This window comes from Schistocerca gregaria, chromosome 7 (genome assembly GCF_023897955.1).
Source record: "Schistocerca gregaria isolate iqSchGreg1 chromosome 7, iqSchGreg1.2, whole genome shotgun sequence".
Classification (NCBI taxonomy): domain Eukaryota; kingdom Metazoa; phylum Arthropoda; class Insecta; order Orthoptera; family Acrididae; genus Schistocerca; species Schistocerca gregaria.
The window spans coordinates 487,283,076-487,309,288 of NC_064926.1; the positions used below are offsets into that span (position 1 = coordinate 487,283,076).

The window sequence follows — 26,213 nt, forward strand, 5'->3', positions numbered from 1 at the left end:
GGTCAGAGACAGTCAGTCCAGGGCGGAGTTTCAGACGAGTGACCTGCGCTGGTTAGAACAAAAAACAACAATACTTCAAATTAACTGTGGAATCAGTGTTAAACAATTGTATGTATGGATGGTATTCTGCCTTACAGCAGGTCTTGTCATGGGTTAAGTCTCTTCCACTTTTGTCTGTCCATAGCCAGTCTTCATTTCTGAATATTTGCCTCCTTTGATATTGTCCAGCATTTGATATCTTTTTCCTCTTCCCTTTTTCCCTCCACCATTCCTTCCTTCAATAAACAGTCGCTCTTCAAACAATCTCCAATCCAGTTCAGTTTTCTCTTTCTGACGACTTTCAGCATGTTTCTTTCTTCTTCAACTCCTCTTAATTTCTCCAACTCTTCTTAATACTTCCTCATTCCTTACTCGGTCTTCCCATTTCATGTTTTCCATTCTTCTCCATATCCACATCTCTAGTGCCTCCAATCTTCTTTCATCTTCCTTCCTCAATGTCCAGGTCTCTGCACCATATACTGCAACACTCCAGATGTAACATTTGGCAAGTCTTTTCCTCAGATCTTTGTTTAGTGGTCCACGAAGTAATTTCTGTTTCCTCTTCAATCCTCCTTTTGAATTTGCAATTTTTTTCCTAATTTCTGTTGAGCAATACATATCATCCATTATTACACTTCTTAAGTAACTGAAGTTACTCACTTGATCTATTTCCTCTCCCCCTATTTTCATGTGGCATTTTCTCTCCTTTCCTCCAATTACCATGCTTTCCATTTTCTTCTTCTTGATCTTCATTCCATATTATTCTAATTTTGTGTTTAGACCCTTTAACATTTGTTCAATCTCTCTTGCACACACTGCCATCACAATCTTGTCTTCTGCAAATCTTCTACACTCCACTGTCCGTCCCCCTATACAAACTCCTCTCCTTCCATCAAAACCTTCACTAATAATTTCCTCCAGATATATATTAAACAGTGTTGGTGATAAACAACAACCTTGTCTTACACCTCTTCCCAGTTCAATTTCTTCACTCATCACACAACCTATTCTTACTCTTGCTCCCTGGTTCAAATACAAATTTCTAATTAGCCATCTATCCCTCCAGTCAACCCCATGTTAGGATTTCCTACAGTTTGTCCCATCTGACACAGTCAAAAGCCTCAAGATCAATGAACACAACATACACCTTCCTTTTCTTCTCCACGTACCCCATATCACTCTCAGTAGTCCAATGGCATGTCTGGTTCCATTCCTCGCCTGAAACCAAATTGTTCGTCATCTCCTGCAACTTCATCTTTTTCTTCTATCCCAAAGTCTTGACTTGGTTGGCTGTCTGCAGTGTATAGCCATCCTATATATTCTTTCCATCTTCTCATTATTTCTTGGGGTTCACTCACCATCTTACTGTCTGCTGCCTCAACTTCCTTTAGTCCAGTGTTTCTCCTTTCCCCTGAATGTCAAATCCTTTGTTTCTTTGTACATCAAATCATTTTCCTCCTTTCTCTATCTTGTCACTTTTCTGTCAGCCATTTCTCCATTGCTTTTTTCTGTTTCCCTTCTTAATTCATTATTTAACCTCCTGTAGTTGCACTTTCCATCTTCTGTGTTTACATTTTTCCATTTCCTGCAATCATCCATCTTGGTTATCATATCTGGTGTTACCCATTCTTTCTTTACTTTTTCCTTTCCTTGACTCCCAGTGTTTCCTTAGCTCCCTTTCTGATCCTATTTTTTAAAGTGATCATATCTTCTTTCTATGCACTGTCTCCTGTCCTTTCATCACGATTTCATGATTTGCATTCTCAAATTTTTCACAACTGCCTTTGTCTTTCAGTTTCTCAAAGTTAATGTGCTCTTCCTTCTGTCCTTTCCAGGTTCTTTTCAATTTAACTAGAACCCCAGCTATTCCTAATAGCTGATCTGAATAAATATCTGCCCCTGGATAGCTTTTGACACTCTTTAGGCAATTACAGTGCCTTTGTTGTATCATTAGGTAATCAATTTGATATCTTTTGTTGTCAAATTGACATATCCAAGTACAACATCTTTTGTGGTTACCAAATATATTATTTTCAACTACCATGAAATTTTCATTGCAGTATTCCAAGAATCTTCACCCTCTCATTTCTTTCTCCCAGTCCAAATTTTCCCAGAGCTTTTCCTTCTGGTCCTTCGCCAACTATGGCATGCCAATTGTTTCTTGTCATTTCATGTTTGCCGTGTTCTAATTTCCCTTCCTGGAATAGGGTCAAAACATTCAAAGTCCCAATCCTCAATAAGTCTTCCTTCCTTCCTTTCCCATTTGCCCTAATCTCTGAAATCCTCGTATTCCCCTCCCGGAGATCCAACTGAGGAGAAGCTTTGCCTCCGGAATATTGTACAGAGAGGTCCATCCCAGGAACATCTAGAGAAGTAATTCCAGTGGTAGTTTCCCACTGCCTTCCACTGTCCTCCACATCCTGTTGACTCACTGATCCAGTTTCCTGCTGGGATTGGTTACCCAACCTTCCACTGGGTTGCTCAGCCTAACAGGGGCACCACATGTAGGTAGGATTGGGGAGAATTGGGGAGAATTGAGGTGAGAAAGGCTAAGAGAACTTTTGTTGAGTTCTTGTATTCGCATCTCATCCCCATCTAGAGTGTCAAGGCTGTAGCAGCGACTCCTGACAATTAGGCCGTGGGTAAAGATACGAGTGGCACTGTGTTTCCATACGTACCTGATTATTATCCAAGAACTTAACTTTGTGGTTAGGTTCTACTGCTTGTAGATGTTTAACAAGAAACTGTTTTAGCTGTATGTGGAGATTTGCCTGCGAACTATTACAGGGTGTATACATGGACAAGGAAAAAAATTCCCAGATTATACCTGGATATCCCATTTAAAAAATATACTTTTCCCAGGCGAAAATACACTGAGTGCTAGGTGACAGATTTTCCATTGATTTTCCCTCGAAACTTTAAAACTTATCATACCTTTGAATGGTTAATGTTTTATACACTAGCAGGGGAAGTTCTGGAAACAACATACATACACTGCATATTTTCATATTACTTAAGTACAAATTAGACTTTAACCGAACACAGCACGTTAATTTCCGGAGCATTGAAATCAAGATTGCAATGTCCTTTTGTAAGCCAATCATATCTCATGCCACGTGGTCTCACCAGCAGATGACACCAGATATTCAGAGCAAAGGACACGTGTTATAGTTGACCAATAGCAAGATCACTGTTACATAGCGTGAACACACAGGAAAAGTTAACGGTTCACGTTAATATACATAGCATAGCTACAAGAAAAGCTAAACTTTCATGTGTAATATTGATCTCAGAGATTAATAAGCTACAAGAGAAGCTAAGCTTTCACATGTAATATCTATCTATTTTGCAATGTCTGAGCTTCTGTGCTCTAAATTCTTGTAAGTGGCTGGTCCTCAAATGTTCAAATTTAAACGCTCTGTGATTCAAGAAATTCATCCCACTTTCTCACATGTAACAATTTACCTTGCATGAAAAGTAATTTACTTTGAAGGTAAAGCTTTTCAAACCACCGTTCAGAATCCTATCCCGAGGCTGTTGGAAACATTCAATTTAGCAGTTGCCAGAGAGCACCAGAAAAAGGCATTATTGCACATGCACAGCTGCATTAGTGTAGGAAGCCTGCATGTTCGAATGTATAAAGCACTAAAGGAGCTTACATTACGCCATTCAACAGGACATCAGAGGATACTCTGAAAGCATCGGAATTTCGCAAACCATACTGAAATGCATAATTTGGCTTGCAGTGCACATTGGTCTTTTTCCAGATTCACAATGAAGTAGGTCCCATCTGATATTAAGCTTTTCGGTGTGGCTTCCACGATGTAAATTTTCTTGGCGTACCAGTACTGTACTCTCTCATATTTGGTTCTTTATTATGGCATAATGCCATACACGGCAGAAGATGAAAACGTGCACTTGAAATTCAAACAGTTTGAACTAGTCAATGCTGTGGAATGAAACACTTCATTTCAAATAAATTTATTGCCTCAGCAGAAAGATTAATAAAGTCAAATTTATTTAGCAAGCTGACAAAAATAAGGCAATTAATGCTTGACTTAATAATTTGAAAACAAAATAAAATCATAAAACTGAAACTAATAATATATTTTTGCCCTCCATAATTGTGAGAATGTATTATAATTCACTTGATAGCTCCCAGCCACAGAAATCCGTTTTGTTTTCATTTGATGTGGGAGCTGTAAACAAGGAGGAAACAGCAAAATCACTTAACGCAAGGGGAGACTAACCCACTTCCACTACAACTTAGACCTCTGCACCTGCACATGCAGTAATCTGGAAGCTAGGGTGCGAGAAAAAAAATTTTCTCGATATCTGGCTGCTTGCTGCGACTGCCGATACAGCTAACAGCCACACCTCAAGTAGCAGGAAGTGGGAGAAAGTACTGCTCATACACAAGTCAACTGCGCATGTGCATGAGCCCACTGGCCAACTGGTCAAACGAACCTAAAGTAAACAGTTGTGACGTCACACTCATAGGAAACAGTTTACTGTTACAAAGTATTACATAGTTTTTGCGTAAGGCCTTTGACATATTTTTTCTGTTTGCAGATGCTTGTGCAGGTACGGTGTTTTATTGATGTGAATGGCACATTTCCTTTGCCATTAATGTTTTATTTTTCCTCTCGTTTATATTTTATTGCTGCAGCATCATTCTCTATTACCAGGATTCGGTAACATTCTTTGACTGGTAAGAATTGATTCTCTAGCAAAGTTACAAAAATTTAACTGAAGTTAAAACATGAAAAATTCCCGGTTTTTCCTGGATGAAAAAATTCCCGGGTTTTATACAACCTGTATTAATGAGGCTTATGGAAAGTTTAACAATAGTGCACTGGCCATACACATATAGCTGTGTATTATTAGGGGGTTGTGAACAGTGATATTAAAGTATTGTAAAACTTAATTGTGCATCTATTGGCGACATCATTTGAAGTAGTCAGTGCGGGAATCCACAACCCATTTTTCAGCCAGTGTAGCAATGCAGTACCAAGACACCAAGGACAATCAAAAAAACATGAACAAATGAAGAATTAGAAGCATGTGGAATCGCCACATGACCATCTACCAAAAAAGTAGAATTTTAAAATAAATTTATGTTCAACATACTTCAACAACGAAGTTGTCAAAGACAAAGCCATCACCAACGTACTCATCTTTAAAGATTTCTGTAAATCAGACAAAACCAAAACCTAGATGACCTAGTAGGAATTTCAATCCTTCTCCTCCCACATACCAGTCCAGTGCTTTAATCACTGTTGTAAAAATTGGAGACATGTCAATACACACATGAAAACAATACTATTTCTAGCTCTTAATAGGAATGAAGTACCAAACTGACTCCATTAGCAACACATACATCTGCTAAAAGTATTCTTGAATGTATCACCACCAACATAGACTCTTTCTAGCTAGTGTTATTTGCATTGTGTTAAATGAGAGTTTCAAAACAAATTTCAGAACAGGCTCTTCAACACATACTGACACTGTGATTTTGCCATCTAATAAATATGAATCCCAGGTTTCATTGTTGTTGTTGTTGTCTTCAGTCCTGAGACTGGTTTGATGCAGGGTCATCTCCCAGTACCTACTGCAATCTACATCCTTCTGAATCTGCTTGGTGTATTCATCTCTGTCTCCCTCTACGATTTTTATCCTTCACACTGCCCTCCAGTACTAAATTGGTGATACTTTGATGCCTCAGAACATGTCCTACCAACCTATCCCTTCTTCTAGTCAAGTTGTCACAAACTTCTCTTCTCCCAAATTCTCTTAAATATCTCCTCATTAGTTACGTGATGTACCCATCTAATCTTCAGCATTCTTCTGTAGCACCACATTTCGAAAGCTTCTATTCTCTTCTTGTCCAAACTATTTATCATCCATGTTTCACTTCCATACATGGCTACACTCCATACAAATACTTTCAGAAACGACTTCCTGACAAATCTATATTCGATGTTAAATTTCTCTTCTTCAGAAACGCCTTCCTTGCCATTGCCAGTCTACATTTTATATCCTGTCCGATCATCAGTTATTTTGCTCCCCAAATTGTAAAACTCTTTTACTACTTTAAGTGTCATTTCCTAATCTGATTCCGTCAGCATCACCCGATTTAATTTGACTACATTCCATTATCCTCGTTATGCTTTTGTTGATGTTCATCTTATATCCTCCTTTCAAGACACTGTCCATTCCGTTCAACTGCTCTTCCAAGTCCTTTGCTGTCTCTGACAGAATTACAATGTCATCTGCAAACCTCAAAGTTTTTATTTCTTCTCCATGGATTTTAATACCTACTCCGAATTTTTCTTTTGTTTCATTCACTGCTTGCTCAATATACAGATTGAATAACATCGGTGAGAGACTACAACCCTGTCTCACTCCCTTCCCAACCACTGCTTCCCTTTCATGTCCCTCGACTCGTGTAACTGCCATCTGGTTTCTGTACAAATTGTAAATAGCCTTTCACTCTCTGTATTTTACCCCTGCCACCTTTAGAATTTGAAACAGTATTCCAGTCAACGTTGTCAAAAGCTTTCTCTAAGTCTACAAATACTAGAAACGTAGGTTTGCCCTTCCTTAATCTAGCTTCTAAGATAAGTCGTAGGGTCAGTATTGCCTCACATGTTCCAACATTTCTACGGAATCCAAACTGATCTCCCCGAGGTCAGATTCTACAAGTTTTTCCATTCGTCTGTAAAGAATTTGTGTAAGTATTTTGCAGTTGTGACTTATGAAACTGATACTTCGGTAATTTTCACATCTGTCAACACCTGTTTTCTTTGGGATTGGAATTCTTATATTCTTCTTGAAGTCTGAGGGAATTTCGCCGGTCTCGTACATCTTGCTCACCAGATGGTAGAGTTTTGTCAGGACTGGCTCTCCCAAGGCCGTCAGTAGTTCCAATGGAATGTTGTCTACTCCCGGGGCCTTGTTTCGACTCAGGCCTTTCAGTGCTCTGTCAAACTCTTCACGCATTTTTGTATCTCCCATTTCATCTTCACCTACACCCTCTTCCATTTCCATAATATTGTCCCCAAGTACATCGCCCTTGTATAGACCCTCTATATACTCCTTCCACCTTTCTGCTTTCCCTTCTTTGCTTAGAACTGGGTTTCCATCTGAGCTCTTTATGTTCATACAAGTGGTTCTCTTATCTCCAAAGGTCTCTAATTTTCCTGTAGACAGTATATCAATTTCATTATGTACAAAAAGTATAACTACAACTAGGTAGAACAAATTGTGAACAAGTTTCCAATGTACACAGAGATCCTTCTCAGACTGTTTGTCCAGTGACCAATTTCATTGATGGTAAAGTGTCATGGAATCCATAACAATGCAAAGTCAATAAATACTGTACGATTACTGAATGACACATGCAAGTAATTCACTGCACTGAGCTGGTTTTTGGGATATGTTGTCAACATAATCACAAATCTTTAGACTGTTTTAATAAGAGTATTTTCGCCACCATTTCAGAAATGAAACCTACATTCTGCAAGTCTTGTGAAGCCGTAGGGGTGGGGAATCATCTGACTAGAGGACAACTTCAACCAAAACTAACTACTCTGATATGCAGTGCAAAACTGATGGCCAATCTTACATAAAAAGTTACTAGAAATACCAATATAGAGTGGTCTGTGCACCCCTCAGTTCACCGTTTCACAAAGCAACTAGCAACCAGTACACATTCGTTTATCGATTATTCATATGACTTTGAAACACATTCCTGTCAGTTTTTGAACACATTCCGAGCTGATTTCTGAATGAATCTCAAATTGATTTGTATACCTTATGTCTGTCAGGGGAATCCTCGTCTCATGTAGGAACAAACTTCCCTACAAGCAAAAAGGGGCTATCGAGCTGAGCGGAGTAAGGATGAATGCCAACCACTGTCTCTGTGGTTGATTCGGTCTGCGAATGATGAGGTTGTTGTAATTACTAACAAAATCCACAGATTCAGACTACAGGAGCGGAAATAAATGAATAACAGGTAAGAAAGATTACATATTACCTTCTCTGCATATACAAGAAAACGAAATTGACACATAATTTTTAGCCAGATCAATATACTAGTAAGGGCCAGTTGCACAGTCCCAACTAGCAGCCGCTCTAGGTTCTATTCTGGAATAAGCATGGAAAACACGTTATACGAACATGTAACAATGCCTAACCAGATAATAAAAGCAAGGTAACTAAACCGGTGATTCTGGCAGAGTTAGGGAAGTTAACCTGCGAATAAGCTGACACTGGCAGGAATAGTTACAGAATTAGTGATAAGAAGACTATTTGTTAGAAGGAGGAAGGAGAATAAACGAGGACATCACACAAATTATGGAACAATATGACAATTCCAAGATTGTATAAAAATTTCGTAGTACTACTTTTCGATCTCTTGCTTGAGAAACTGGAGCATATGAATGAAGTGTGAAGCTATTTCCTACTGTAAAGCTTTTTGCTAGTAGTAGACCTTATAGGCATTTGATATTGGTACTTTGTGAATTTTATTCTGTTACAAAAAAGATTGTTTTGGCACAAACAGTCTCGTTTATTTGGCGTGTGTGAGACAACTGTTGCAGTATTAGAAAGGCCAATTTTGTTTTATCTAGCAAAAAGTGACAAAAGAGACAATCAGATCGGGAAACCATACCAGTCTTGGGTCCTATTTGTATTAACAGCTTTTTCAGTATTAGACTGACATTTCGACTTTGCAGGTAGAAAATGTTTGATTAACTTTGACGAGGTAATAGATTCTTTCGCAGAAAGGAAGGCACACCATGTAAAGCTGTATCAAGATCAGAGAGAAAAAAAATTATAGGAGCTAAGGATTTAAGAAATGTGTAATGTCTTGCTTGTCTCATGTCTTTACTGGGTTTATGTATCCCTTATTTAATTTGGTGGTACAGAAGAATGCTGAAGATTAGATGGGTAGATCACATAACTAATGAGGAAGTATTGAATAGGATTGGGGAGAAGAGAAGTTTGTTGCACAACTTGACCAGAAGAAGGGATCGGTTGGTAGGACATGTTCTGAGGCATCAAGGGATCACCAATTTAGTATTGGAGGGCTGCGTGGAGGGTAAAAATCGTAGAGGGAGACCAAGAGATGAATACACTAAGCAGATTCAGAAGGATGTAGGTTGCAGTACGTCCTGGGAGATGAAGCTTGCACACGATAGAGTAGCATGGAGAGCTGCATCAAACCAGTCTCAGGACTGAAGACAACAACAACAACAACAACAACAACTAATTTTATGTCACACAAAGTAGCAAGTTGTTAACTCATAGGCCAAAGAGGGCAAATTTTGTTAAGTCTTCTTTTTTTTAAAAAAAAGAGGGACAGTATATCGAACCCACCGAGGCAGAGAGGCACCAGAGAACATTTTAATTTCCACTGTTCTGAATAATGGTTTAATGGCATCCATTACAAAAGATACATGTTTCAATTCCACAGAGAAGTACAGTGACGTGCGATAGGAGAATGCTGTGTGAGAAGGCGAGACACTGCACTTTGGCACACTTACGCCCAAATAACATGTGTCATTACATTTCCTCGAACACACGTTTTATGTATCAGACTCTTCAGAAAGATGTGCACTACAAAATGAACATATTTTTGAAAATTCCATTTTTTTAGTTTTTAACATCCTATCTCAAACGCTCAAGGGAGTGGCGAGGTATTGCCCAGGTTTCGAAATATCTTAGATCAATGGCTGATGCGCAGAGCAGTCTGAGTTACAGTGGGGAAATGGGTAGTCTCGACATGACCCACGTTTAGTGATTTTGCTGTTTCCTCTTCGTTTACTACTATCACGTCAAATGAAAACAAAACAGATTTCTGTGGCCAGGAGCTATCAAGTGAATTAAAATACAGTCACATAATTACGGAAGGCTAAAATGCGTTGTTAGTAGCAGATTTTATTTTATTTCTACCTTTCTGACATTCAAGCATTGACCACCTCAGTCCGTGGGTCCACATGCGTGGACTTCGTGGTTTTATTTCATGAAGCTTATGAACAGGTTCTATCGACTAAATACCTCTAGTACACGTTTGTAGAAGCTTCATAGTTTCAGTCCATGCCACCAGATTGCACCACAATCTGCTTGCAGTGCCCTCTGATGTTTTGACGATTCGTGTCGGCAAAATTGCTACACACAGCACACACTCTGAAGGTAATTCAAAATAATACCTTATTCTATATACTAACTTTACTTTATTTTTGCTTTACATATGTAAAAATAGTCACAAATGTGATTGATCAGTTTTTCAAAATTCTCTTATTGTGAATACAGTGGACATCGAAAAACGAATTACACGTATGTGACCTTCAGGTCTCAACCTCAGTCTTCCTGCTTACCTTATTCATTGTGAAGTTTTAGTTGTTATGGTATTGTGTGAAGAAATCCTCATAATTATCCAATTGTTGTGGAAAAATATTATATAATGTTTACAATCTCGATTATTTAAACATCAAAAATTAATTTATGGCATTATTTTCAGTAATCAACGATGAAGATGTACTTCGGTTGCTGGAGGATAATGACTTCAGTTCACTTTCAGATGATGAGAGAAAACAATTGTCAGATGAGGAGGCTATCCCCGAATCTATAGTCAATACTGAACAAGCAGACATCAAAATAGAAGACCCTACGCCTGGTTTGTTGCAGGACAGTGGACATAAACGTTAAGTTGAAATGGAAGTGCTCCAAAAAATGCAAAACAAGGTGAATATAATTTCGAAGATATGACGAATGGTGTGTTAAGGGATCCTGCTGAATACTTTTTCGAATATAATAAGAATTTTTGGAATGTTGTTGCAGAACAAACAAACCTATATCGTGTGCAAAGTAATAGTAAGAATTTGAACACAAATAAGAACGAAACTCTTTCCTTTGTTGGCATTGAAATTCTAATGGGTATGCTCAAGCTACCACAAGCCAAGATGTACTGAGAAGGCTACTTGATCTGTCTCATCAGTGATACTCTAACTCGGGACAGATACTTCAAGTTACGCAATCATTTACATTTTGTAAATAATTTGCATGACCAAGATAGGAGTGACAAACTTTGGAAAGTGAGGCCTTTGATTAATGTTTTCAGGAATAAGTTTCGCTTTGCCATGATCTAAGCACCTATCAATTGATTGAGCAGATGATTCTCTGGCAGATGTGCAATGAGAACTTATGTGCCATCGAAACCCAATCCTCTTGGGTTGAAAAACTATTTTGGCATCATCAGATGGTTTAGTTCTTGACTTCATAATATGTAGTGGCAAAGGAACAGTGCCTAACACTGAATTAAAAGAAGTAAGTTTAGGTGCAAGTGTAATTAATTTGTTGACTGACAGTTCCAAACAATGGGCAGCATGTGATATATAGCGAAATTTTTTTTTTTTAGACATTGTCAACTGAGCTGCTCTTAAGCAACAACATATATCAAAGAGGTACTGTTAATGATAAACAGACTTTCTGATGCGGCTTCAAAATTCAAAACTGATTGCGATCTAAACAGAGGTGAATGAGATGAATATGGGAGGGAAGACAAAAAGGTGTGTGCACTTAAATGGAAAGATAAGGCTGTCATTTTGGTATCATCTTGTGTTGGGAGTGAGCCACAAGTTACTTGTAAGTGATGGTCAAAGATGCAGAACAGAAGTATTTATGTACCACAATCATCTATTGTGAAGAGTTAAACTTTTAACATGGGTGGTATTGACCTATGTAACAGATTCATGGCCCACTACAGGTCAAATACCAGAACAAGAAAATCGACTTTCAGGCTAACCATTCTATTGATTTAGTTATTAATTGCTGGATTATGTACAAAAGAAGTAGTACCAAAGTGTAACAAACTGTCTCTAATAAACTTCAGACAATGTGGCCAATGTACTGATAAAGGGTTCTCATGTCAGAGGGTCAACTCTCCAAAGAAATAATCTTCGATTAACAGGAAATCACCGACAGCTCAGGAGAAGATGAAGACAATAAACCTGAAAGAAAAGTTGTTTCCATGCCAAGGAAGCCAACACCATATGACCGGATTGATCATCTTCCCCAATACGTAGAGGCAAAGAATGCTTCTATATGTCTTTTTGAAGATTGCAAATCCTGCACAAGAACCTTGTGCAAGAAGTAAAATGTTGATTTGTGTGACTAAAAACTGTTTTGTAAAATTCCATCAACAAAAAATTTAATCTGTTTTTCAATGAATTATTTATTTGCCAGTTAAGACCTGAAGTCCACATGTGTACCTAAAATATTTTGGACTGTACAAAAATAAAAATACAAATAATGTAATCCTGAATGTAATTATGTGTAAGACTAATAAAAATAACACTGAAAACAATTTTCATCACTTATTTTATCTTTGGGACTCAATAGGTTAATTGCCTTGCAGAACAATGTTATTTTTGTCTGTTTGTTAAAGAAATTTTCTTTTATTAATCTTTTCCACTGAGGCAGACAATATATTTGAAAACAAGTGTTTAAGTCCACACACTTTTCGCCGCATTTCAAGTGCATATTTTCAACTTCTAGCACATATGGCATTAGGCCATAATAAAGAACCAAACATGAGAAAACACAGTACTGGTACTCCAAGAAAATTTATATCCTTAAAACCACATTGAAAACTTAATATCAGGTCATTGCCTACTTCACTGGGACTCTGGAGATTTAAATGTGCACATTTTAGTATGGGTCACAAAATTTCGATGCTCTGAGTATCCTCTGATGTCTTGTTTCTTTTATGACATAATGTAAGATGTTTTAATGTTTTACACATACGAACATAAGGGCTCCCTACGACATCGAAGCTGCACAAGTGCGGTGATGCCTGTCATCTGGTGCTCTCTGACAACTGCAGAAACAAACCTATTTCTAACAGATCGCGGGAAGATATTCCGAACAGTGGTTTGAAAAGCCTTACCATCAAGTACCATTCTGGCAGTTACACCGGACCTATATGCAGGAACATGCAATGAATTTCTTAAATCACAGAGCGTTTCACTCTCATTTAAAAATAAATTCTTTGATGACGAGCCATTTAGAAGAATTTCGAGCCCAACCAATATTATATGTGAAAGCATTGTGTTTCATGTAGCAACACTATGTATATTAATTTAAACCATTAACTTTTTCTGTTTGTGTGTTCACACTACTTAACAGTGATGTTGCTATTGGCTGACTACATCATGTGTTCTAAGCTCTGAATACCCATTTTCATCAGCTGGCGAGATCACGTGACCTGAGCTATGACTGGCTTACAAAAGTGCATCGCAGTCTCAATTTCAATGCTTAAGAAAGTAACATGTTGCTGCACATCAAAGATCTTTTCAAAACACATTTTTTCCCTGTGTTTAGTTTTTGATAGCACCGGGAAATTCTATGTCCGCATATAAAAGCATAATCATTCAAAGGACTAAAGTTATACACTTGCGAGAGAAAGTGTATTTTTAACTGGGAAATCCAATTTTTTTCCTTGTTCGCAGATACACCTTTATTAGGTTTACAACAAGCAAAAAGTTTTTTGTTAGGAAATTGTTTCACATTTCATTCATACACACCAGTTTCTCAAGCACAAGATTGAAAAAGTAGTATTATGAAATTTTTATATAAATTTTGTATCTTCTTATTCTTCCATAATTTGTGATGTACCCATTTCTTCTCCCTCATTCTAACAATCTTCTCATCAATTCTGTAGCTATTCCTGTCTTTGTCAAAATTTTTTCACCGATCAACTTCATTAACCCTACCAGAATCGCAGATTTAGTTATCCCGCAATTATTCTCTGGTTAGGCGTTGTTACATGTTCGTACAACACTTTTCCGCGTCGTTTCCAGAAAAGAAGTTCAGCAGCTGCTAGCCGGGGACTGTACAACTGGTCCTTACTAGAGTAGCAATCTGGCCAAAAATTTTCTGTCAAAATTTCATTCTCTTGAATACACTGAGAAGATAATATGTAATCTTTCTCACCTGTTAGTCGTTTATTTCCATTCTGGTAGTCTGAATTATGGATTTCGCTAGTAATTATAACAACGCCGATCATTCGCAAACCTAATCCACCACATAATCAGACAGCGATTGGCATTCATCCGTTCAGCTTTACTCCGTTCAGCTCGTATAGCCCCGTCCCCTTTTGTCTGCAGAAAATTATTTCTAGATGAGACTAGGATTCTCCCAGAGACATAACATACACTATGCATGCATTCACAAATCAACTTACAGTTCATTCAGAAATCAACTTAGAATGTGTTCAAAAATGTTAAAAACCAACAGGTATGCATTTTGAAATCATATGAATAATTGATATACCAACGTGCACTGGATGCGAAGCGCTTTGTGAAGTTTTTTCCCTCTAGAATATGAATTTGGCACCCCTTTTCCCAGTACTGCGATTGCTTGCACAGCCAATAGCCACATTCCTGTAGCCAGAAGATGGAGAATCTACTATGCAAACGCAACTCAACTGCACATGCACATGATCCTGCTCTTAATAACTTCTAAAAAGAATCTACTGTAAACAGTTGTGACTTCACACACATTGGAGGCTGTGTGTGTGTGTGTGTGTGTGTGTGTGTGTGTGTGTGTGTGTGTGTGTGTGTAAATAAACTTTTTATTTTAAATTAAGTGCACCAGTATTTGTAAAATGACTTTCATACAGTGTTCATAAAAAAAAATGATCATTCGACTTGGGGCCTGTGGAATGGTACATTAGCTTATTTGTTTTAGTTTTTGTCATTTATTATTGTTTTTCTGAGATTTTCTACATCCTGGAGGACCTCCTCACTATGGATCAATTGGAATGAAAGTAAATCTAATCTAAAAGCATTGCATAGTCTTCTTAAAGGCTTTGACACATTTTGCTGTTGGCACCCACTTGCATGGGCACTGTATCTTCGTATATGGCACATTTCCTTTGCGATTTAAGTTATTTTCGTTTTTCTCTTGTTTATGTTTTATTGTATAAGTGTTATTCTGCAGTAGTGGGATACAGTTATACCTTTTGTTAGAGCATCAGTTCTTACCAGTCAAAATTACAAAAATTTAACTGAAAACAAAAACCATGGAAAATTCCCGGAATTCTAAAAAATTCCCGGGTTTGTCCCAGTTTTCTCCCGGATGATAAATTCCCAGGTTTTTCCAGGGTCGTATACACCCTGCTATCACCAAGCCAAAACAAGAGACTGTGCAAAGAAAGGCACCATAGCTCTTTGTCGACCACTGGCATGAACAGTGAAGCTTCCATTCCAGCACTAAACAGCCTTCTACTCCACCAATGCACCACTATTCTTTCCACCTCACTTATCTTTTTTATCATCCAGACTACATCTAGCAACCCTACCTTTCCCCACTATGTCTCTGCATGCTCTCTCAAGCAGCACTACACCCTCCACCACCACCCTGATATCTTCCCCTTCCCCACCTCAGCCACTTCCTTACCCCCACATGGCTGCTTGCAGTCCAGCTTCAGTTGCCAGAGAGTGGTTACATGTGTGCGAGTTATGCTTACGTCGATGTGTTTTTTTTATTTATTTTAGGAGGCCTTTTGGGCAAAAGCTGAAATGTTCAACAGTCTTTTTGTTGTGCATGTCAGTGACTTCAACATCTCTATGTAGTGAGTAGCAATCTATCCTTTTCATACTGTCATTTTCCACAGTGGATTTTCCACTGGTTAAGCCAAGTAATGTTGTGAATATTAGATAATTGTTTAAAGAGCAACAATATTAGGAGGTAGACAGCGAGACATGCAGATGTCTGGGTCAGACTGAGGAGCTCACACAGATATCTCGAGTGGTCAAGGCAATACGTTACTATAATGGGGAAATCCCAGGCTGGATGAAATTTTCACGTGTGTTTTGAATAGTAGGTCTATACCTAACATGGTGAATGTCAATTCAATTGCAATCAAATTAATTTCTAAACAATCTTAACTGAACTGCTTTTAAAACATAACCATTCTTTAAATCTGAACCACAATTCATATCCTCTATTACATTCCAATGTTACCACTGATCGAACTTATGACTAGGGGCCTGAAAAATTTAAATTTTGCAATAAATGTGAATACAAGGGCAAATTCTGCATCAAAACGCACAAATGTTAAGTTACCTAATAGGCACTATTTTGAAATAGGTGTTAGTCCAAAACAAGTCTTTTGTGCATAAATATCTAAAATGTAACCAGTTTTCAGTCACTGGTATTGCATGTCATCTGACAAAACCCAGTTTGGGAAAATAATGTGTGTAAAAATGTGTTTGCTAGATAGAAAGCCCATGAACACAATGACGTCCCAGTGCACTTTTATCTGGTGCTATGCGAACTGCAGGTGCCAGAATCGTCTGTGTAAGATACATGCCGCATAATCAAGCTTAGGCATAGGACCTAACACCTTAGAGCAAATACTTGTCTGCTAGCAGACGTTCATATAATGTGGAAGATTTTATCATGGCAGTTTTAGGTCTTGAGTGTTTTGAAAAGGGTTTGCATCAAATACTGTATGAGGTAAGGCCTGAACTATTTTGTTTACAATACTATGCCAACTTCAGCAAGCAATTACACAGTAGCTGTTCCCTTGCTCCTCTTTTCTCATTTTGAGAAGTGAAAAGGCTAATTCTGGTACATCATCAAATTTGATTAGGACCCTCAACACTGGAAGGGATTGGCAATCCTGTGACCTTGTGTCAATTCCGCTTTCTCAGAAATTCTGAGCATGGATACAAGATGCTGCTAGGCAGGCACGGATTGTTTCGCCAGATCACTCACTCCCTTCTCCTCCCCTCAGGTAGTCAAACAATAGTAGTTTAAACTTGAGGCTGTCTGCAAACAATAGTGTCCAGACATTGCACTATTGCAACTGAAAAACAAAATCTGTCAGTGTATTTTGACTACACCGAAATAATTATTCTGATGTGTGAATGGAGATATCTTCAGTTCTAGTTCTATAGTTTTATGCTATGGGCCTTGTCAGTTCTATTTGCAGTGTTGTAAATGGAGCTATTTTCTATTCTACTTCTATGTTATGTGCTTCATAGGTTCTATTTGTAGTATTGTTAAGTATGAGTAGCACAACTGAACCCCAACAAAAGGCTGAAATTAATATTCTGCAGATTTTGTAATTATTGAACAGGGTGGGAAAAGAAAAATAATGTTGAATAACTTAAATCAGATACACATGCAGCCCCTCAGTGAGACAATGCTGCTGATTCTCAACAGACCAAGCATTTGTTGAAAGCTTAAAAACTGCCAAAAGAATAAGGCAATTTCAGAAAAACACTTGAATTTTTGGCAAAAGTCAATGTTCCAGTCAGAAAGTTCGTCAATCATTTTTTTAAAGAGCCAATTTCAAACCACTAATACCTTGTCTCCAACATGTAGTGTGACGACCTTTTGTCATCTAATCATTTAAAAATAAAAATGGATACAAATTTTGCAATTTTCCGGTCCCTAATGACAACATAAGGTCATTCAAAATGGAGCAAGAGTTTCGATCATTTTTCAGCTAGACAGAACCTTAGTAAAAATATGGTGGTGGTGGTGGTTGTTTAGACATTGAGGCTGTCAGATTTGGTACTCAATCAGTTCAAAAGGGACAAGAATTGACCACGATTTTTTTTTAAATAAACTCTCCAATGATTAAAAGAAATCGTGAAAAATCATAGTAAAGTGCATCAGACAGTAAAAGCAAGAGGAGAATTGGTGGGAAACACTGCACTGGCTGTAAGCTATTAATCTGAAATTTACCTGAAAATAAGGGCACCAAAGATGTTAAATCTACTTATCAGAATTTGAATCCTTCAAGCATGATAATTTAGTGGCTTAGCTATTTTCTCCAAGTGAGAATTATAAGCATGAAGAATACCGCCAACACTAAGATTGAAACAACCTTGTGTGCATCTGAAGTGACAGAACATTATGACAAAGGAACTTTGGGGAAAATTAGCAATCGGAGATGAGACATGCATCTCCACATAGTTGGATGAACTCGGCCCAGGTACTCCACCCCCATTTCTCAGTGATTGTCTATTTTTGTAAAGGGAGAATCTTTATATACACAAGAAAACATCAATTGAAACAATCTCAATCAGACCACAAAGCATGCATACTGTGAAAGCATAATGGGCAGGCTACTGGTTGTTCAAAGCAGCAAATCCTGATCCGAAACATCCTGGAACAAATTTTCCATTGTGTCTTCACATAACAAAACAGTCCAATGGACTATTATGGGGCTGTGTATTAGTATAATCCAAGGTTAAAAAGATTCATCTTTGATCTAAATGTTCATCGCTCAATCAAACTTAAAAATGTGCAATCAATGGCACACACAGCTTGTATTGGGCAGTAATTAATCCATTAACACTAAGATTACACATAAAATACAAGCAACTGGCACCTAATTAAGTTCCTCTGATTTCCCTGATAAATTACTCAACACTGAAAAAAAAAGAAAAAACTCCTAGCAATGCTTAACAAAGATGCAAATTCCACTTGTGCAGACTCAATTATCTGGACCTCAGTTACACAGATTCGCAATATCCGGACTGCCAACCCTGAGCAAATATCTTTGTAGTTTAGTCCATGCACATACAGACATGTCATGCTGGACTACAATCCCACACCCTGTGCAGTCTCTGCCCCACCCATTTCATTACTGTTTGAGTTATAAGACAGTTGCCAATCGCTACTGTGCTGCACTGTGTTGCACCACGTCTATGCTTTTGAATGTCAGAGTTCAAGAGAGGAACTGTTTGCAAGGCAGCCGATAAATGTGGCTACAATAAGATAAGTTTTAATATAAACTTCATATTGTTGATTTTTACAAATAATCAACTAGCAACTGATATCTAGTCCTTAACTCCATGAAAGGACATTACAGTTAAAAAATGGCAAATAACAGATGGTAATACAGACTGAAATCTTATTATGGAATTCATGAATTGGAAATACAAAGTGAAAAAATTCAGCAGATGCAGCAAATTCTTTTAACTGATTTTAAAAAGTGGACAAAAATGACTGTTGTGGACTTTGTTTGCAACACTGATGAAACCAAATTAAATTATAAAAAAATATTTTCAACATCTTCAAATTCTTGGTGACCTTTTTCAGCTCCACAATACACTAGTAAAGAGCAAGTAACAATATTAGTTTGCACAAACACTACAGATACCCATAAAATGTCTCTGCTCCCCACCAGAAAATCAAAAACTCCAGATACTTAAAATTATTGGAGTTCCTCCTCATAGAAACCAAAGAAGCGCATGGATGAACACTGAAATCTTCTGACTAGTATGACAACACTTATCCATTAAGTAAAAAAATTCAAAACAAAATTGGCAAATGTGGGAATGTCTTGCTTTTACTGGAGAAGGCACAAACAACTTAACTGTTGGCAACAGAAAATGACATGTTTCCAGTAAAATTTTGCCTCCTAATGTGTCATTCTTGCTACAACCAATAGATCAAAGTGTTAATGAAACATCAAAACAACAAATATCTTTTATACAGATTTACATAGATTTTTACATAGTACTTTTGTTATTTTTCAGGAAGGAGTGTCATTACAGAGTTGAAGGTGACTGGGATTTGATTGAAAGGAAGACTGAACAAAGCTTCAAACCAAATACAACAATGAAAGCATGAAAATTCAGTAACTGATACAAATGATTCTGTTTTGGAGGATGTAAATAAGCTACCGACATGCTAATATGCTAAGAATGTCATGCTGATGATATGAAGAAGTGGCTCACTTGTGACACTAATGAAAAGGTTTTCAGATCATGTCAATGATATTGTTGGAACATATTGCATGCAGACAACAAAAAGTGTAAGAAAGTAAAAAAGAAAAAAATGAAAATGCAGAAAATGATTGGGACCATCTCATGCAGAAGCATTTCAAGCCCTGGAAATAGCTTTCAAATGGTTCGAAGAATAACAGATTAATAGCAAATATTTTTAAAAATTAAACTCCTGTTACCCATTTCATGACCAAGGTTGCAATACTTCAGTAATTTTAAGAAAATGTGTACATAAATATGAAAATTTATCTCTAATCTAATAAACATTGATTTGTGTGATTTTAATCAGTTCAAATAATTTTTGTTTTGGATAAACACCTAACATTGTTTATCAACCCCAGAAAGATAACCATATGACAACATACCCAAAAAATAACCATACACAGTCGATGCAGGTTATCTTTCTAGATAACTTTCTTAATCATACAAAAGTCTTTCCTTAATCCTTTCGATTATCCAGATTTTCAATTATCTGTATGCCTTATGACAAAAATTAGTCCAGTTAATGAAGTCTCTGCTGTATATGAAATATTTTAAATTCTTTGTTGAAGTCCGTAACTGTGTTTCAGAAACAATATTTGAAACACCAACGATTAAGCATAAATGATGCATAGTAGTAGGACACCAAATTCAGCAGCTGTAATGAGTAGCACAATATAGTCTCACTATTGTGTATGATTTGTTTCAGGTTAATACAAACCGTACGCAGAGAACAATGCGCTACACAATGCCACTGTAGTCACCATATTACACTGTCTTCACTGTGCCGAGTTATTTCATGTATTCTCACGTTACATCTGCTTTTGTACACAAAAGTTAACATGGTACTTTCAGTGTTCTCTGCTAAGTCATATTGGTTTGGCAGTGAAGGGAAGTTGTCCGTGCCAACAGTCAAGTATCTCCAATTTCAATCGATTCAGATTGCCCCTATCAATCGCTACTTGTGTGCCCTAAAGGAGTGCATGAACAATGTGAAATCAACAATATTCCCTGAGTTAGTGACAATAAGCTATTTTTTTAATCAACATGACTAATGAGTATTATCATTGCAGTGGTACCTGTGGCAAGAATTTAGGAGTACACTACAATTTCAAGCATAGGGGCCAAAGAAAAACATTTCAGTAACATTCAGTAATCAAGACTGAACCAAAAATTTTCATCAAGTATATATATTCAATTAGAGAGGGCCAATCCACATTCTGACAGGACAAAATCATTCATTCAAAATTTGTTAGACTGCCAGATGTGCACAATTTTGCATTAATTACAATGTCAAAAGAACTGTTTTACATGAAAAAATGCAATCTCAAGAAATCTAAATGACACTTACGAACAAGCCTGTGCCGGGACCAGAAATGTAACAAATCCGTAATATTTTCTTTTGCAGGCATTCTTATCCACTATAACAACTGCATCCAGGACAACACCATATGTGTCAAAACATTCCTTTAACTCAGCTCGAGTCGTCTGAAATAAATGGGCTGTGTTACAGAGAATTAAAATATTTTTCCTTAATTTACGAAGTCATTTTGAATTCTTACTTACACCTGGACTAATGTTGCCAACAAAAATTTTCCGTATTGGACGTTCTGCATGGCCATTAGAAGCATCTTCACCACCTGAAAAAAAAAAAAAAAAAAAAAAAAAATTCGCCTATTTAATCATTACGTAACTTTGTAGCTCTTTATGCATATACTCAGCAGAACACAAACAGAAACAGCTTATGATGTATCCATAGTTAACGTTTAGAAATCTAGGAAAGGAATTCATCTTTAAAGTGTCAAACAGTTCCGAATTTGGATGTTGTAATGCACCAGAAATTTTAAGAAGCAGCACAATGATATTGAGAAATTAATCTACTCAGAAACCTGTAATAGAAAAATCCGTTAAAAGTTTACTGCATTCTATGTACCATGCACCAATCTTCTGTAAGTAAGTTGCTAATTATCCTGTATTTTGAGCATCTTTCTATCTAAGAACTTTCCATTATTGTTAAGATACAAACACCACTGCACCATTATAAAATTAGCTTTTCGGATGACAGTAGTAGTTCGATGTGGAGTTCACTATGAAGTACAACAAGTTCTCATAAATCTGTTTTTCAATCATGTCATTACAACAGTATTGTCTCTGATAGTTACAAGTATACAATTCATTGAAACTAAACTAAATGATGTGAGAGGAAATTTGTTTAAACGCCAAAAAAAATTTTTAAATTCCTGAAATTGATCACAAAAATAAAATTATTTAGTCATTAAAATATAGGCACCTACAACTGGCTGTAGAACCAGAGCCAATTACATAAACTGAATAATCAATTTGGCATAAAATGAGGGCGAGGCCACCATCACCTGAGCAGGGAAAAGTATTCATATTAGTTGTCATACCCGTGGGGGGTGGAACTCCGCCCAGAGTGAGGGGGCACTGAGAGCAGGATACACTGGAGAGAAGTTTCCCACCTGCATAATTCAGAATAAAATTGTGCTGGAAGGGAGTATCCAAACAACCTGTGTATTGAAGCCAGTGTGGCAGTGTGCAACATGTTCAGCAGACTGTTAGTCCAGTTTGCATTTTGTCACAGGCCTCAGCCATTCATGCTAGTAGACACTCATGCACACACAGTAGATGTAGAGTAATTGCAACATAGCTGATATATTACAATGCTGCTTCCACATGAGACCTTGCCTTTTATTGGGTACGTGATGCCTGTGACTGGAATGTGGTAGGGGATAGTGGGTGGGCATATGGGACCAATCTTTCACTAGAATGACCGCAGGGTAACGACACATAGGGTGCAGGATTGGGAGCAAGATTACAGTAGGAATGGGTAAGGATATTCTTTAGGTTTGAGGGGAGGGGGATGGGCAGAACACTACTTTGTTGATGGTAGGAAATTCACCTTACGGCATGACAAGAGATAATCAAAACCCAAGTGAAGTTTAACTTTTCAAAGGTAGTCTGATACTGGGTTATCAGAGGTATGCAGTTCAGTGGCAGGTTAACTGGCTTACTGGTGTCAGGAGGGGGTTGCCACCGTCTTCAGTCCAGAGACTAGTTTGATGCAGCCCTCCATGCTACTCTATCCTGTGAAAGATAGATCTCCCAGTACCTACTGCAGCCTACATCCTTCTGAATTAGCTTAGTGTATTCATCTCTTGGTCTCCCTCTACGATTTTCCCTCCACACTGCCCTTCAGTACTAATTTGGTGATCCCTTGATGCCTCAGAACATGTCCTACCAACCAAGGGGATAGCACAGTAAATTTTTTTATGGTTGAGCTGGACAGGATATCATTTGTCACAGACTTAATTCCATTGAGGAACAACCATTACTGTTATTGAATAATGGCATTTTTTACTCTTTGTAATCATTTAGACGAATTTTAGCAGTATATAACAAAACTGAAGTTAATATTACACAATTTATCACACACACGTAACCATAAGAGCAAATATGAAAACAAAAAAATTGTATATCAACAATATATGAAAAGACATGCTAGATGACATGTTAAGTTGCAGACAACAACAAAAAGACATTACCTTTTGGCCAATGCCTTTATCAGAAAAGGAGACATGCATATACGCGACTGCCAATTCCTGCAGCTCTGACCGGAATGCTTCCCCGTCCGAAGTGCCGGAGACTGTGGTCATGTGTGCATGAGGAAAGTGTGTGTGTGTGTGTGTGTGTGTGTGTGGGGGGGGGGGGGGGGGGTTATTTCCTTCCCTGACAAAGGCTTTGACTGAAAGCTAAAGAGTAAGTGTCTTGCACCTGTCTGTAACTTTTGTTATCTTTATGGGAAATAGCAATCTGCCTTTTCCCTACATAAGAGCTAATACTCTTTATGATCATAATACACAGTGAACATTAATAGATCAACAAATTGCAGGAACAGATTCCTGACTGGAAATGGAGGAAAAAACATCCTATAAACATGTTTCCAGAAACAATTAGTGTGCGAGTGCACGCGACGACGACAAATCATCTCTCAACAAAGCACAGAGGTGCAACGCATCCATGTCAATGTATGTTCTATGTGGCCTCCATGGGATGCAATGCAAGCATTCACAATTGTATTATGGGCTGCCGCATTCTTTCGCACTCTCCAAATAGTGTCACTGGTTCATCACACACCACTTTTCAGATGTCCCAGAGGTAAAAATCCAGGTGGTGTAAGTCCTGTGATCTGGCAGGCCATGCTACAGGGCCTCCCCATCTTATCCAACATACAGCGTAAATGAGGTGTCGGCAAACTGTAATGCAAAGGTGGGGCAGTGCCCCGTTATACAGAAACAACAACCTGTCCTACTGCCAAAGGCACATTTTAAAACAGCCCACCAGAATATTCTGAAGGGAGTCCACATACATTCCTCTATTGAGGCATTGTGGAATACTAACCACTCAAACAATGCTGAAGAGGTGCCTCAACCATTCCTTGAGGACTGTGTGGCCCACAGATGATTATGCAGACTGATGCCAATATGGGTAAAGGCTGCTTCATAAGGAAAGAGTTGATGACAAATCCCATATCTGTGATGGTCTGGTGCAAAACCCACCAACAAAATCCTCCTCACAGAGGCAAATCCATTGCAGGTGATAGGGATAATAGTAATGTCATACAGGATACACATAATCATGCTTGGGTATACATCATGATGACAGGCCCCTTGCCTGGACCTTATACTAGGATTTGTCTCAATACCCTGTTGAACACTACTCCAAATTGGGTGTACACACAGTGTCGTCTCCCTACACGTTAGTCCACAAAGAGTCATGATCACACAAATGCCCAAACAGGGCTCTAAATGATGTGTGATGTGGTTGGTGTGTGAGGGTACTTGGGTTGGTAAAGCTGTGCTGCCTCTCAATAGTTTCCATCTGCTTTGCCATAAACAAATACCATCTCTGCTTCTTCCTGACATGAATACTGGACTGTTCTACTGCTTACTGTCCACTGCATCAATCACACAGACTACAAGGAGAGCACAGCACATGGACAGAAGAAATTTAATTCATCAGCACCATCTACCATGGCAATGATGCATTTCTAGACTTGTTCATGGGACCTTTTTCCCTTAATTTACAGTTGGAAATCTGTCCCTGCAGTTTGTAAGTTTTATTAATGTTCACGCTGTATAATGTTAAGACAAAATATTAGCTAATAATACCCAGATGCTGTATAGCCGTTATTGAGAAGCAGGGGAACTTGTTATATTTAAGTTAACTCCATATTAAATTATTGCTGTCATCTGAAAGCTTAGTTTTACAAATGTGGAAATTGTGTAAAAATCTGAGTTAAGGAATGAACTTCCATTTTTTAACCTTTCAAGTCTTCATACTTTATCTGGGTAGTATACAGGATGCCCCAGGAGGAATGGTCAATATTCAAGGATACAACCAATAATTCAAAACAAAAGTCAAGTAAACAGGGGTTCCATAGGCATACTTTAAGAGCTCTGAGCACTAGTTCAGTAGAAGAGATGTGTTTCAAAGTAGAAAAGATGAAATGCTCACAGCTAAGGTATGCAAGCCTATGTTTCTATATTTGAATTGGCCTAAGTTGATCCCAACAGTTGCAACGGACTGGGCACGGGAGCTTCACAAATCTACCTCAACCAATAATGTAATGCGATTTTGTAAATGTGTCTATGGAAACACGTCAATGTAGTCACAGTTCTGTAGGTGGCTATTGTTTCCACCTGCAGCCATTAGCACTTTGCACCTGAAAGTTGACAACAGTGCTAAGAGCTGTCAGGGATAGTCTTGGTGATAGACATTTTGCTTCCAGTGACTCATTGCTCTCATATCCCTGAATACTGACCATTCCTCCTGTGGCACTGTCAAACCAACACCTCATTCTTACTTTCCTTTACTCTTCAGTACAGACCTGATAATGGCAGTACCTGAAATGACATTATAAATAAAGTAATATACATGGTGAACATTCTGCAAGGATGGATTCCTGACTGGAAAATGCTGGACTACAAATTTGTATGTCACATCTTCCCCTCCCAGACCACCTGGGATTTAGGATTTATCATCACTTTTTATCTGGCAATGTTCTGTAATGTAAAAAAAATGCCAAGTTGTACCTTGGTTTGGAGAGCAAACAGAACCTAATGCCCCCCCCCCCCCCCCCCCCCCGCCCCCCCCATATATAAGAAGAAAATACTCTACGGGGACAATCTCATATCTCTCTATATATTTAAAAAAAAAAAAAAAAAAAAAAAAGATTTTGTGACTTACCAAATGAAAGCACTGGCAGGTCAATAGACACACAAACAAACACACAAAATTCGAGCTTTAGCAACCGGCGGTTCCTTCGTCAGGAAAGAGGGAAGGAGAGGGAAAGATGAA

At 38.0% G+C, this 26,213-nt stretch overlaps 1 protein-coding gene across 7 annotated transcripts in view; it reads right to left on the reverse strand.

Moving 5' to 3' along the window:
• The window catches only part of LOC126282148 (F-box/LRR-repeat protein 7-like), a 78,997-nt gene that overhangs the window by 35,471 nt on the left and 17,313 nt on the right, over nt 1-26,213 (reverse strand). For 6 of the 7 annotated variants that reach the window (XM_049981652.1, XM_049981653.1, XM_049981654.1 and 3 more), the window contains exons 3-4: nt 21,402-21,475; nt 21,187-21,323 (exon numbers count right to left, since the gene is read on the reverse strand). In XM_049981652.1, coding sequence (XP_049837609.1) covers nt 21,187-21,323; nt 21,402-21,475 — 211 coding nt within the window. Of the gene's footprint in view, nt 1-14,037; nt 14,205-21,186; nt 21,324-21,401; nt 21,476-26,213 lie in introns of those variants that run through there. The other variant, XM_049981658.1, reaches the window with a different exon arrangement.